This window comes from Lutra lutra, chromosome 17 (assembly GCF_902655055.1).
Source record: "Lutra lutra chromosome 17, mLutLut1.2, whole genome shotgun sequence".
Taxonomy (NCBI): Eukaryota; Metazoa; Chordata; class Mammalia; order Carnivora; family Mustelidae; genus Lutra; species Lutra lutra.
Genome location: NC_062294.1, coordinates 25,925,999 through 25,940,150, shown reverse-complemented (window position 1 = coordinate 25,940,150; position 14,152 = coordinate 25,925,999). Strand labels below are relative to the sequence as shown.

The window sequence follows — 14,152 nt, the reverse complement described above, 5'->3', positions numbered from 1 at the left end:
ATGTGAGGAGAGACTGAGCTAGAAAAATGGGGTAGGGGGTGAAGAAACAATGAAGGGAGGGAGCAGACCAGATCTGGACTGGAAGGGAAACTTCCACACTGGCGTGACTATACTCAAATGTTGCCCAGTCAGTGACAACTCGGCTGCTCTTCTCTGACGGCTACCCTGCTAGGGCTGACAGGAGAGAGATGACTAGAGAGCAGGCAGAAGAGAAGCAGTCACTGAAAGAGAAGCTATCAGAGAGGCTCCCCCGGACCCTGACTAGCCCAGCCTTCATGGGTTTGGAAGGTTCCAGCCTTCTCTATCACCCAACCTGTGCCTCTGAAACGAGGGGCCCACCTGGAACCGGAGAGAGAAAAGCAGACGTCCTACCCAGGGAAAAACTAACCAAGGAGTCCTCACAGCACCGTGGCAGCACGGCACGGCCCCCGGCCTCTGGTTCGGAGCCGGGCTGGCACCGTTTGTAAACATTAGACTTGATGATGTCTGCGAATGGAGGAAGACAGGGATGCCTGGACCCTCAGGTTTGGGGAAAGAGGCCCCAGGATGGGGTGGACAAGGCATGACTCTATCTACCTCTGTGCATCTGTATGACTTTTGTGCTACCTTTGGAAGTTGCCCGATCCCAGAGAAGCCACTGTGGGCCAAGCGGCTGACAACGGGCAGGCACGGGGTCCCAGGGTGACAAGCGCAGGTCCTGCTCAGGACAGGCTACTCTGCGGAGGACGGTGGTGGCCCTCTGCCCACACTCTTTCTCCATAGTTAAGTCAGACTGGGTTCTTTTTTTCTGAGATGTTCTGACACTCTTCCCTTGTGTTTTTCAGGCATGGAGAATTGAGCATTGGAGGGCAAGGAAGGTTCTTCTATGACCCAAGACCTTCCCCTGCCCATCCTCACACTGCTGGGACTGGAAAGCAGGAGGGAAACCGGGTTTGATCTGTCCAGAGGTGTGAGGACTGATCTCACTCCAGAACTGTCCCCGGAAAAGGATGTCCAGATGTCATCCCACCAGTAAAGGGGAATGATGTTGGACTCAGGGTGGCCCCACAGCTTGAAGAGATGGGTTCCTGGGTCCAGCAGCAAAGGCCATGTGTTGCCTGGAGGCAGAGGTTATGCCAAGAGATCCACAAAGATGGCGTTGGCTGTGGTCTGGCCGAAGATGAAGGCTCCCAGGGTGACCAAGAGGACACCATAACTGACCAGCGCCCACCAGCTGTAGGGCAGAGGAAGAGAGGGGCCTAGTCAGTCAACCCATCCTTGACTTTGCAGACTTTATATCTATCTATCAGTTAATTATTGTAATAACTTATACCACTTCTCCTGTGGGTAGGCACTTCCTACTTCTAAGTGACTTTTCAAACAAAGATATGTGGGACTAGATTATATGATCCCTAGACCATGGGTCAGTAGACCTAGACCTAATAGGATTCATGGACTGGTCACAGCAAGCCAAGGGCAGAACCAGGATTAGAATGCATATGTTCTGATGGAAATATGTTCAGGGAAAAGCAGTTCATGTGGAACGTAACCCATTCCATTTACAAAAAAAAAAAAAAAAAAAAAAGCAGACATCTGCAAATCAATGTATCAAAGAAAGCAACAGGGCATTCAGAGGGTACGACAGGGTACTGAGATTCAGAATGATTTTAATTTTCTTCCTTAGACTTATATTTTTAAAGTTTGTTTTATAAGGAATATTACTTGCACATTAATTTTTTTTTAAAAAGCTTGCAACCAGTTTTCAACCTCTGTGCTATTCAAGAAAACGTGGATATTAAAACAATGTCATATTTTTCATCTACCAGACTAACAGAAATTTAAAAGACCGTTCCATACAATCCTGGCAGGGCTGTGTAGAAGAGGCACTCACACTCTCTGCTGCTAGGACTCTGAGTGGTACTGCCTTTCTAGAGGGAGATTTGAACCCATGTGCCAAAGTCAAAAGGAGCACATCCCATGATTCAGTAATTCCCTTCTAAGAATGGATCCTACTAAGATCTTCAAAACAGGTGTGCCAAATCGCCCATGTAAAAGAGTATTCATGCATTCACAAAACAGAACACTCTGCAGTCCTCAAAAGAGGGAAGAAGTGGACGGATCTTCCACATACTACACTTGATCTTAGCCAAAAGGCCGAGAAGCGATGTGGACGGATCTTCCTGTGCTGACAGTGATCTCTAAGACACATGGTTAAATGAACCGCAAACGTTAGGAGTCTGGCATGAAGCCATTTTTGGAGAACCCCAACTAGACACAGAGCGTCACATGCTTGTGCATACACACGCATGCTTTATGCACACAGAGCTCTCTCAGGAGGAGGGATGCGGCGGGGAGGGCGCTGCAGGGGGAAGAGGGACTTCACGCTCTTCTCTGAAGTCCTCCAGTAGCATTGAAGCTGTTACAACCAGCATGTGCCACCCATTTAAAAAGGGATTTAGAAAACTCTTATGGCTTTCAAGTTCACAAGTCTCTTGATCCTTGTTTCTGGCCCCCCTGCCCCCACCAGACCATCCCTCATCCAGCACCTCCCTGACAGGACCACAGGGGTGCCCTGCTTTACCTGGCCGGCTTGACTTCTTCCATCTCAGACAGTTTGGCTTGAATGAGGCACAGTCCTGGAAGAGAAGAGGCGGCCCCCAGAGCTCAGGTGGGTTCCTTCACTGGGGCCTCCCCTCCCCCTTTATCAAGAGTTGGTGACAGTGAGTGAGTGAGAAGGGCCTGTGTGTATTCCTCCCCTATACCCCATCTCCGCCTCCACTTCCCGCACAGCTGAGGCACCTGATAGGCACCCCATGGGCTGCACTCGAGCCACAGAGCTCAGGGGCAGCAGCCCCCACCACACCCGGGGCCCTTCCCTGTGCCCTTGTGAGCAGGTGTGGCCGCCACTGCTCCAAGCAATGTGGGAAGGCCTTTCCAGTTGGTCTCCCAGGGAGGAGTAAAGTGGGTACAGGCAGAACTCGTGGCTGGGCCCAAGGGACCATTTCCTGGGGACGTGGTGGCAGACATCATGTGTCCGTCTCCCGACCTCTGCATCAGTGTGCAGCCACCAGACCCCATCAGCCTCTGGGCTATCCCAGGCTGAACCAGCCCGACCCCTCATCGTCACGCAGCGACCGATGCGTGAAGGAAAGGTTTAGGAGTGCAGGCTGGGTCAAATAAGTTGCTACTCAAGCCTTGAGTCTGTTGACTTCCCCTCATTGCCTCATCAGCAAAGTGGAGAAAGCATCTGGACCTTCTTTTCAGGAGGGGCGGGGCTCAGCCATGGAGCCTGAGGTGGGTGGTTAATAAGCGCTAGCAGGAGCGCAAAGGAGGAGCTGAGGCCCAGAGACCTGGGGGGCCAGTGCTGTGGGGGGTGGCGGGGGTCCCCACCTGGGAAGACAAAGATGAAGCAGGCGGCCAGGCCTCCGATGACCGAGATGACCTTGCCGATGTCAGGGATGAAGAGTGCCAGCAGCAGGGTGAGCAGGAACCAGACGAGGGTCTGCAGCACGCGCCGGCGCCGCTCGCGCCCCACATCCTCCTCCACGGGCATCCCCTGATAGCGCAGCCACAGGCCTTCGACCACCGCCCTGCCCACAAGGACGTGGCTCAGAGGCCCCCCTCCAGTTCCTGGAGCTAGACCTCGAGCCAGTAGACTGGGGGTATGGCCCTAAGCTCTGAGCCTGTTTCCTGTTCTGTGAAGTAGGCCTAGTGGTACTCCATGGGGACCGGAGGGGATGGTGGATGTGATACGCTCAGTGCCTGGCCAGGCCCAGGATGTCTTCACCCCCTGGGAACTCATGCTATTATTCTCCTCAGGTACCTACAAGGCTAGGTGTTCAGGAAAGGACCTGGACTACAGGTTCTTAGAGGACTCAGAGAAGGTCAAAGGACCACATTCAAAGGGCTTTCAAAAAGGGGGAGGGGGACAGGGAGGGAGCACCCCCATGGAGTGGGGAGGGTGCTCACCGCCCACAGAAGTGCAGGATGGGGTAGGAGGTGAGCACGCTCAGGATGATGAAGGCGCGGGCAACAGCCACAGCCATGTCCTTGGAAGGGTAGGACAGCAGCACGTCGGGGTCCACGGCAGCTCCAAAGGTCAGGAAGCCACAGATGCCTGAGGACAGGGACAAGAGGGCTGGGCAGAGGTGATCCTGGGAGGGTAAGGGGATGGACCTTTTACTCCTGGGTGTAGCGTCAGATGGGAAGGGTGCTGGAGCAGCTCTGGAGGCTAAGACGGTGTCAGGGTGGGACCCGAGGCCTCCTCCCTGACTTCTCCCATTCCATCCCCATTGCCACCTTTGTCATCTTGAGCTCACCCAGCACAGTCCTCTGCACGAACATTCTGTCTGCCCAGCCCTTCACACCCTCCTCCCCTCACCTTCAGGTCGCTGCTCAGATGTCCCGTTCCTCAGAGAACGCGCCCACCCAGCCCATCCACAATGACCCCCCGCCCCGGCCCTGGGCACTCACTCATGTCACCCTGCTCTATCTTCCTCAGACTGCTACTTTCTCTCTGCATTTTCTTTTTTTAACACTTTTTCATCATGTGTCTCCCCAGCCAGAACACGAGCCCCAGGAGGGCAGAGGCTCTGCCTATTTGCCTTTCCTGTTCCTGGCTTTGTCTTCAGAGGTAGAACAGTGCTGGCCCCATAACACCTGTGGAAAGAATCACAGGGCCTGGGCTTCCTTGTCTTCTGGTCCTGCACTGTCATCCAAACCGTTCCCTGCGTGGCACCTATAGCCATTTTTTGCCAAGATGTGTCCCTGCTTGAAATGCTTCCTCTCTGGCTCCCAACAGTCCTCAGGCCCAAAAGGCCCAACAGGCCCTGTCTGGCCTCCCTGCCTGCTCCCAACTCTGTCCACTCCAGACCTTTCTGTCCCTGCCTTCAGATTCTGGCTCCTCATCACTGGGGCCTTCCCAGTTGCCACCCGCTCAGAGAGGAGGCTTCTGTGAACCATCCCCTTTCTGTGATCCATGGTGGCCATCCCCACCTCTCCCAGTCCCACTCACAACTTCCCTGTTTGACTGTCACAGTGGCACTCACCACTGTCTAGAATGCCTTACTGATTCCTGATTTACTGTGTAAGGCTCTCTCTGGCTAGACCATCAATTCCATGAGAGCAGGACCATGGCTGTCAATCTTCACAGCATCCCCCATGCTGGGAACAGTTCCTGGCACTTACTAGGGACTGATTGAGACCTGCTGAATGAATACATGAATACAGCTCTCTCATTCGGGTGGGAGGAGGCCTAAGGCAGCCTGAGTTCAAGCCAACGCCTACAGAAGTGTTTGATATGCTGGAAGTGCAGGGCTGTCCCCCTGGAGAGCTGGGCCAGAGGACATAGAGACAAAGAGGGAAATTGGGAGCACTCCAAGTCCAGCCATTGGAGGGGAGCACTCACCCGTGCCCATGTAGACAGCGAGGGCGATGACCATGGCGGCTGTCACCACCCCACCCCAAGTCTTCACCTTGGGCTGCCGCATGCTGTTGAAGACGGGCACGCTGCTCACGTGGCACTGTCAGGATGAAGGTTACAGTTATGAGGCAAAGTGATCCCTTCCCTGGTTTCCAGAGGGAGGTATGTTGGGGGACAAAAGCCATGGGGACAAAGGACAACGCCCAGGGCCCTGACTTTTGTCTTTCCTCCCAGGATGTCCCCACCCTCCCTGTAATGTGGGGTCCAGCCCGGAATGGGGAACGAGCTGAGAGGGTGACAGGATCCTTGCAACCAGCACCTGAAATCCGAAGCAGATGGTGGGCATAGCATTGAACACGGCCACCCAGGAAGCTGGCCTGTGGACAAAGACACAAGAATCTGCTGCATGTGCACCCCATGCAGAGCCACCCAACACCCCCATGTCCTGCTTCACTCAGGTCACCAGGGCCCTCCCCCACCACTATTCTACACATTTAACCCCCTCTAAGTCTGGAAACAGGGAGAGGGCACATCTCCATTTCACAGGTCAGCAAACTGGGGCTGTGGAAGACCCTGTAGAGACCCAAATCCTGAATTTCTGGCTCCTGTACCAGACCTTTCTTTTCTTTTCTTTTTCAAAAACAGGAAACTTTTTTTGGTCTTAAATGACAAAACCAATTTCTCCTCATACAGAAGATAAAGAAATTAAACGAGCACAAGTTGTAAAAACATGCGAGTCCACTCTGGTAGTCTCTGTAACCAGAGGTCTTGTCTCATGACGACTCATCTGTTGGATATTGGTGGCAAAGTCTCCCCATCCCTGGTCCTCACTCTTCCCTCCAATAAAAAGAGATAAGGACCTCCTGCCTCCTTCCTACAATGACTGATGAGTCAAGCTCTGGTGAGCCAATGAGCCTTGAGAAGAGCACCTATGTGGCCCAGCACCTCCTGGGGCCCAAGTGGTGGCTTCCCCTGGGGGTTCTTACCCACCTGGTCAGGATGTCCCCTGGGGTCATCTCTTTATCTGGCCAGATATATTTGATGATAATGATGGCAGTGACGTACCAGGTGCCCACGACGCTCAAGAAGCTGCCAGAAAGAATGGACTGAGTTTCCTCTTCCCCAGCCCCAGCTTCCCTCCCTGATTTCACCCCAGGGAGTATCCACCCTCAGCTCTAGTGACCACAGTGTCCACTGAGTGAATTGGGGGACTATTCCAAACAAAGATTAAAATAATGCATAAGAAATAAGTTTTAGAGGGGTGCCTGGTTGGCTCAGTCAGAAGAGCATAAGACTCTGGATCCTGGGGTCATGAGTTTGAGCCTCATGTTGGGTGTAGAAATAAATAAACTTAAAAAAAAAAAAGAAATAAGTTTTAGAGAAACTGGTCACAGCTTGGAGGGAGCTGGTCCCCAAGAGGGGGCCAGACTGACATTTCTAACCATGAGGAAATGCACTGGTTCAGCTCCTCAAAGCCTCCTCAAACTGGGCCTCAGAGCCCATCTGTTACTTCCATCAGTGCAGCCCCCGCTTGGTGACAGCTGCGAGTAGGGCCCTTGAGAACTAGGAGGTGCTGGAAGGAAAAGGGCTGGGATGTCAACATGAAAGGGGATCCCGGAGATAGCTGAGTGTGACCCTGTAAAATATAGATTGCAGGAAACGCTCAGAATCACACAGCTTTTCAGACCTTGAGCCAGGAAGCCAGTCCTCTCCCTTCATACCAAGCTACATGGAACACTGGGCCAGGCTTGACAATATCAAATGATCAAATAATAAAAAATCCACTCTCCCTGGGAAAACCACAGCCCTGCCGGGAAGCTGCCTTCACACTCCTGATTATCATCTGTCCCTTTGACAAGGACATTTGGGGTGGAGTCTCTCACTGATGCAAAGGGCCACTGTCTTCCTTGTGGCTGACACATAAGGAAACCTTAGGCCAGGAGCCTTGCAAGCCCTGCTCCACCCTGCCTTGCCCACTCTTGCTGCCCCAGAAGGAAAGGGCTTCTCCAGCAGTGCCTGGGTCTCTAGCTGCCTGTGACAGGAGTTTCTGTCTGGCCTGGGCTGGGGTGGGACCTCCGAACCTGGCATATTTCTGGAAGCCGATCTCTCTGGGGATGGAAAGGGGCAGGATGAAGAGAAAGGCCGTGAGGCTGATGGTGAACTTTCGGTCTGTGTACCAGGGGCTGCCACCGGCCCCCTCAGGCTCCTTTGCCATCACAGCTATAACTGCACAGGAAAGAAGGAGGGAATATCACTCCGGGCTCATGCAGGCTGCGGCCCTCCCCTCCGGTGAGCCTCAGGACCTCCATCAGAGTCATGGGCTCAGCATCCAGGAGGGAGGATTCGCAGAAGAATGCCAGACCCAGGCCAGGCCCTGGGCAGGTGTTTGTGCCTGTCCCCTCCCCCCGGGAGCACCAGCACTGAGGGGGAGGGATGAAGTAGGTCCCGAGGGGGAGCCTCACTCTTGTCTTGTTGGTCCCCAATGATGATGAGGAAGGCGATGCAGGTGCCAAAGGTGTAGATGGCAATGGTCACCTCACAAAGCACTCCCGTCAGCTTGCCACACACGGCCCACACCACCTCCTGGTAGGTCCTCTCGTTGCTGGCCTGGGAGCAGTAGGCCAGGATGACGAGGCCGCTGATGATGAAGACCAGCATGCCCTGCAGGCAGGACAGAGCCAGAGGCTGTGTGGAAGGCCTGGCAGCAAACGGCAGTCTGGGCTTGCACAGCGTTGACGAGGCCAATGCCCAAAGCCGGCTCGCTAAATGAGTCTAATCTTGCCGGCAACTTTACCAGATGGCTGAAGGCTGCCGAAATGAGGTTTTCTCTCAAAACAGAAATAAAGTCTTGTGGAAAATTTCAAACGTACACAAGAGTAGACAGGATGGTATCATGAACCCCCATTCACCCACCACTCGGCTTCAAAAATAACCAGTTCATGGCCCATCGTGTTTCTGCTATGCCCCCTCCCACTCTGGATTATTTGGAAGGAAATACAGGCTACTAAATTATTTCGCCAGTAAATATTTCAGCATGTAGTTCTAAAAGACAAGGGCCCGCTTTTAAGACATAAACTACACAATTATTCAATATGCGGCTGATGTCCAAACTTCCCTGACTGCTGGGAAGCACTCTAAAGCCTCCTCTGGGCTCAGAGGAAAGAATGCTGGAATTGATTAGTACTGTCTGCCAAGGGTGCGGGTGGGGACAGAGGTGGCAGGTGTCACCTACCACTATCTCAGATGCAAAACCCCCCTTCTGAATGAAGTCAAGAGCCTTGCCCCAGCCCCTGAACTGCATTTCCACTGGAGCAGCGAGTGCACTCACCATCTGCAGCGCGACACCAGCCGCCACCCCACCTGCCGTGCTGAAGGCGGCCGGGAAGTTGAGCAGCCCTGCACCTAGGCAGGCGTTGACGACGATGAAGATGGCCCCAAGGGTGGAAGTGGTACCTCTGCCCAGACCCTCAGGAGAGGCCTCCCCTTCACTCTTGGGGGCCGTGTCCACACAGGGACTCTGCAGCAGACGGGCCCGCTCCCCAGAGTCCATGCTCGAGCCCCACTCGCCAAGGTCACTGTTGATGCTGACCTGGGCCATAGCCCCGGGAGCCTGCTTCCCACTGGGTTTGCAGATTTGGCCTCACAATCACATCCTTGGGGCAGCTGAGGGAACACCTTCAGCTGGAGGGCGGCACCAGCCTGTTTGGGACTATTATCCCAGGTTGCCTGTGAGCCCCAGCTCTTCTCAACCTAGATGGGAGAGACAGGTACTGCCGTTATCCTGAGAGGGGCACAGAAAGCTGAACTGACATTCTGAAGGTCAGATGGCTGAGATTCAAATCCAGGTGTGCCTCTGTGCAGAACACGTCACTGGAGCCAGAGTGTAGGGTGGCGGAGACAGAAATATATCCCCTGCAAATCTTGCTTGCTTCAGGCTTGCAGACCCTTAGGGTCAGTAAGAGATAAACATAAAACAGAGGCGTACTAACATATCAGCACTACAGAGAGGCTACACGCTGGGCAGGAGTATCACAGACATGCCTTATCTCTCTTTTTAAAAAAAATTTTTTTAAAGGTTTTTATTTATTTATTTGACAGACAGAGATCACAAGTAGGCAGAGAAGCAGGCAGAGAGTGAGGAGGAAGCAGGCTCCCCGCCGAGCAGAGAGCCCGATGCGGGGCTCGATCCCAGGACCCTGGGATCATGACCTGAGCCGAAGGCAGAGCCTTTAACCCACTGAGCCACCCAGGCGCCCTGGACATATCTTATCTCATTCAATTCTTACCACAGTGGTCATAAGGTCCAGAGAGATCATATCACTGACTCAGGGTCACATATTAGCAAGAGGGAGAACAGGATTTGGATCTCTATCAGCCTGTTTCTACCTCACAGGGTTGCAAGAACAGCCCTCACCTAGAACTGTCAGTATTTCCGTGTATTACAGTCCCATACACCCCCCTCTGGCCCAGACTCTAAATTCTGCGTAGCTTCCAAAGCCCTTCAAAATTCAAGGCTAATTCTCGTTTTTCTCCTGGGTGACTGACCTAACCACTGCCCATCAGAGGCATCCCTCTGATGCCCTCAGTACACGGCGGGGGGGGGGGGGGGGTTAGAATGGCTATTGAGAGCCCCTAGACCGTCAGATGTTTCTCATTTCTCCTCCTGGTGATGGCTGAACAAAAATGGGAATCGTACAGCCCTGAAAGGTTAAAGGAAGAATGTGGGTGCTCTCAGACAACCGTCACCAAGCATGCAACCAAGGAACCCAGCTCCAGAGGAAATCTCTCTCTGCCAGCTCCAAGTCCAGAAAGATCAGTCAGATGCCACAGGGCTTCCTTATTGCAACCTGTTACCCAACCAGTAACTCAGCAAAAAATCAAAGCTGTGGGTAGTGGAGGTAGAGTTTGGGGCTCCCAGCTTTCCAGCACAGCTCGAGAGAGAGCTGTGTGAAGTCAGCACTCCCCAGAGTCGTGAGACCTCCTCATCCACCCTGCCTGCATCTCAGACACAGAGGTCTCTGCACTGGTCCAAGATTTCTCAGCTCTCCTTCCCCAAAAAGTCCTCAGCTCCACAACCCGCAGCTTACCTATTTCCACCTGATGGTCTATGGTGCAGGGTTTGTTGCTCCTTACAGCTCTTTCTCTCCAAAGATCTGGGATCTGATTTTCCTCACTTCCCTCTGGACCCAATTTCTTCTTTCTCAAAACTTCACCTAAAATCTGCTGTCAGCAGAGAGAAGAGTTTGAGCTGTTTCTGTGCTGGTCAGCAGAAGGAAGGGAACTGAGCAGCTGTGACGCTAACTCACAGATCGGAGCACCAGATCAGTGAGGGGATCAGGCCCAGGGAAGGAAAAAGGCTAGAGTAATGTCACAGCCGGTAGTTGGCAGTCAGAACTACAAGGCTGACGTCCCCAGCCTCAAGCCAGAGTTGTAACCACTGCCTTGGGCCCCCTCACATTCCAATGGGAGCGGGCGCCTAGTCCAGCCTGTGGCTGGATCCCAGAAACACGCAGGGTGGGCTGCACTGGGAAGTGGGCCAGGGCGCACCCGGGACGCACCCGGGGCTCGCCTCAGGCACCAAGCAAGGCGAAGGGGCTGCTGTGAGGGAGCACAGGGAGGCGCCAGTACTGGATCCCGGCCTAGCACTGGGTGGAGACCGTCCGGGATTACCGCGCGGCAAACCCGGCCCAACCGAGGGCAAGAGGGGGACCCAGGACTTCGGGCTTCAGAGCCTTGCAGGGAGTGGGCAGGACACTGCCGCAGCGGGGACCCCAGGCCCGGGACTTAACTCCACACCCTCTGCTCCTGCCACCTACCTACAGTGCTTCACGCCCGAGCCGGCAGCAGGGACACGTGAGCCGTCGTCACATGACCGCCCGAGATCCAGCGGCGAGGCAGACGCTGGGAGTTGTAGTTTTCCGCCGGCTTTAGTCTTGGATGGTGCCAGCTGCGTGAATCCTCAACCCCACAGTAATGACCTGAGGTCCTCTCCCGGCCCAGTTCACCATGCTGATCCTGTTAGTTTTAATCCTGGGTGGCTCAGCTGTTTAAGCGTCTGCTTTTGGCTCAGGTCATGATTCCAGGGACCCCGCGTCAGGGTCCTTGCTCAGTGGGGAGTCTGCTTCTTCCTCCTCTTCTGCCCCCTCCCTTCTTGAGCTTTCTCTCTCTCCCAAATAAATAAATAAAAATCTAAAAAAAAAAAAAAAAAAGGTTATATAAATGGAATGAAACAGTCAGTACTCAGATTGGCTTTCCGTATTCAGCATAATCCCCCAGAGATCCATCCAAGTTGTTGTGTATCAACCTGTATGTTTTATTACTGAGGAACATTCCATGGTGTGTATATACCAGTTTGTGTAACTAATCACTTGCAGGATATCTGAGCTATTTGCAAATTTTTGAAACATAAGTAACTATTGGACTTTAGGAATTTTACCATAAATCTCACCCTTTTTATTTATTTATTTATTTATTTATTTATTTTTTTAAAGATTTTATTTATTTATTTGACAGAGAGAGATCACAAGTAGATGGAGAGGAAGGCAGAGAGAGAGAGAGAGAGAGAGAGGGAAGCAGGCTTCTCGCTGAGCAGAGAGCCCGATGCGGGACTCGATCCCAGGACCCTGAGATCATGACCTGAGCTGAAGGCAGCGGCTTAACCCACTGAGCCACCCAGGCGCTCCTCACCCTTTTTATTTAAAAAAAAAAAAACATTTATTGGGGTGCCTGGTGGCTCAGTGGCTTGTCAACCTTCTGCTGATCCCAAGGGTCCTGGGATGGAGTTCTGCATCAGGCTCCCTGCTCCATGGGGAGACTGCTTCTCCCTCTGCCCTCCCTTCCACTTGCTGTCTCTAATAATAAATAAATAATATAAATAAGTAAGTAAAATCTTAAATAAATTAAAAAAAAAAAGATTTGTTTTAGAGAGAGACACACATACCCAGAGTGAGCAGCGGGAGAGGTGTGGAGGGAGCTCCATGTGGGGCTTGATCCTAAGACCCTGGAATCATGACTTGAGCCAAAATCAAGAGTTGGATGCTTAATGGACCCAGCCACCTAGGATCCCCCAAATTCAACCTTTTAAAGTGTCTAGTAGTGGTTTTTAGTATATTCAGAGTTTTGCAACCTACCTAATTTCAGAACAGTGCTATCACTCTTCCTAAACTCTGTAACTATGAGTAGTCACTCGCCACTCCTCCTTTCTCTAAGCCCCTGGAAACTACTAATCTACTGTCTGCTTCTGTGGAGTTGCCCATTCTTGACATTTCATAAAAACAGTCATATGTGACTTTGTGCCACAAGAACATGCACCTCAGAGTGATATATGTGACTTTCTCATTACCTAGAACATTTGCCTCCTGCTGTTTTCAAGGTTCCTCCATGCTGGAGCATGTATTAGTACTTTATCCTTTTTTATTACTGGTTAACAGTCCATTGTTGAGCTATTCCCCATTTTGTTTATTTTTTCACCAGTTGACTGGACATTTGTGTTGTTTTCAGTTCCTGGCTCTTGTGAATAACAGTGCGACAAACACTCATATGCAGGTTTTGTATGGATGCATGTTTTCATTTATCTTCAGTATTTACATAGGGGTAGAATTGCTGGGTCAAATGGTAACTGTTTAAACTTTTGAGTAATTGCCAGACTGCTTTCCAAAACTGCTGCACCCTTTTACATTCCTAGGAGCAGTGTATGAGTTCCCAATTTCTCCATAGCCTTGATAACCCTCGTTATCTTCTCTTTTTGTTTATACCCATCCTAACAGATATGAACAGATTCTCACTGAGGTTTTGATTTGTATTTCCCTGCTGTTAGTAGCTTATTGGCTATCAATACGTCTTCTCTGGAGAATTGTCTATTCAGACCCCTTTCCTAGTCATTAATCGAGTTGTCTTTTGATTATTGATTTGTACTGGTTCTTTATATATTCTGTATACAAGTCCTTTATCAGACATGTAAGTTGCAGTATTAATCTCAACTTAAAAAAAAATAAGATTGTTGTTTTGAAAAAGTTGGTCTTTTAGTTACTGGTTATAAGAGTAAACTAGTGGGACGCCTGGGTGGCTCAGTGGGTTAAGCCTCTGCCTTTGGCTCAGGTCATGATCACAGGGTCCTGGGATTTGACTCTTGCATCTTGCTCTTCCTTCAGCAGGGAGTCTGCTTCTCCCTCTGCCTGCTGCTCCTCCACTTGTTATCTCTCTGACAAATAAATAAAATCTTTTAAAAACAGTAAACTAGTAATTTTGGGGGAAAAACCCAAAAAACGAAAAAAAAATCCCACCAAATTCCCAAGTCAAGAAGTAAGGAAAGAGTTTTAAAAATTCTTTTCAAGGTGGGACTCCTGGGTGGCTCAGTCAGTTAAGAGCCTTCCTTTGGTTCAGGTCATGATCCCAGGTTCCTGGGATCGAGTCTGCATCCAGTTCCTTGCTCAGTAGGGAGCCTGCCACTCCCCCTGCTTGTGTGTGCATGCTCTCTGACGAATAAATAAAATCTTAAAAAATGGTTTTCTTCAAGGAGTATGAATGAGCTGGGCTTTGGTTTAGATGCAAGCCTGAAGCAGTCTCATCTAATGGTGTCCAATGGCTGCCCATGGGTCAGCTATATATGAACCACCTGGGAAGTTTTCTTTCTCTTATTTAAAAAAATAGATTCCCAAGCCTTGTTTCAGAAATACGGAGTCAGAATGCCCAAAAGTAAGAACAGGAAACCAATATTTAAAAAATCAACACAGATTTGGAAACTATTATACC

The 14,152-nt window shown here is 51.4% G+C and overlaps 1 protein-coding gene and 1 pseudogene across 3 annotated transcripts; both read right to left on the bottom strand.

Moving 5' to 3' along the window:
- Positions 1 to 958: 958 nt before the first annotated feature.
- SLC38A7 (solute carrier family 38 member 7) lies at positions 959 to 11,262 on the bottom strand. Of its 3 annotated transcripts, none has more exons than XM_047711878.1 (12): positions 11,218 to 11,262; positions 10,489 to 10,621; positions 8,730 to 9,151; positions 7,864 to 8,062; positions 7,483 to 7,627; positions 6,392 to 6,490; positions 5,721 to 5,778; positions 5,387 to 5,501; positions 3,949 to 4,096; positions 3,370 to 3,569; positions 2,561 to 2,615; positions 959 to 1,213 (listed from the first exon to the last, which is right to left on the bottom strand). In XM_047711878.1, the coding sequence occupies exons 3-12, from the start codon at positions 8,997 to 8,999 to the stop codon at positions 1,111 to 1,113; spliced, it is 1,392 nt and encodes a 463-aa protein (XP_047567834.1). In that variant the 5' UTR covers positions 9,000 to 9,151; positions 10,489 to 10,621; positions 11,218 to 11,262; the 3' UTR covers positions 959 to 1,110. The 3 variants fall into 3 exon arrangements, with proteins under 3 accessions (XP_047567834.1, XP_047567833.1, XP_047567832.1); XM_047711877.1 differs by having other exon boundaries at positions 10,489 to 10,624; positions 11,218 to 11,256; XM_047711876.1 differs by lacking the exon at positions 11,218 to 11,262 and having other exon boundaries at positions 10,489 to 11,201.
- On the bottom strand, positions 1,992 to 2,145 carry LOC125090082 (uncharacterized; annotated as a pseudogene).
- Positions 11,263 to 14,152: the final 2,890 nt, after the last annotated feature.

Bases quoted from the DNA above. Each gene is read 5' to 3' on its own strand.
- SLC38A7 (XM_047711878.1), bottom strand. From the start codon at position 8,999: ATGGCCCAGGTCAGCATCAACAGTGACCTTGGCGAGTGGGGCTCGAGC. The intron at 5,779-6,391 runs GTGGGTAAGAAC...CTTTGTCCACAG, and splicing joins CCAGGGGACATCCTGACCAG to GCCAGCTTCCTGGGTGGCCG. The intron at 2,616-3,369 runs GTGGGGACCCCC...CTTCTCTTCCAG, and splicing joins CTTCATCTTTGTCTTCCCAG to GACTGTGCCTCATTCAAGCC.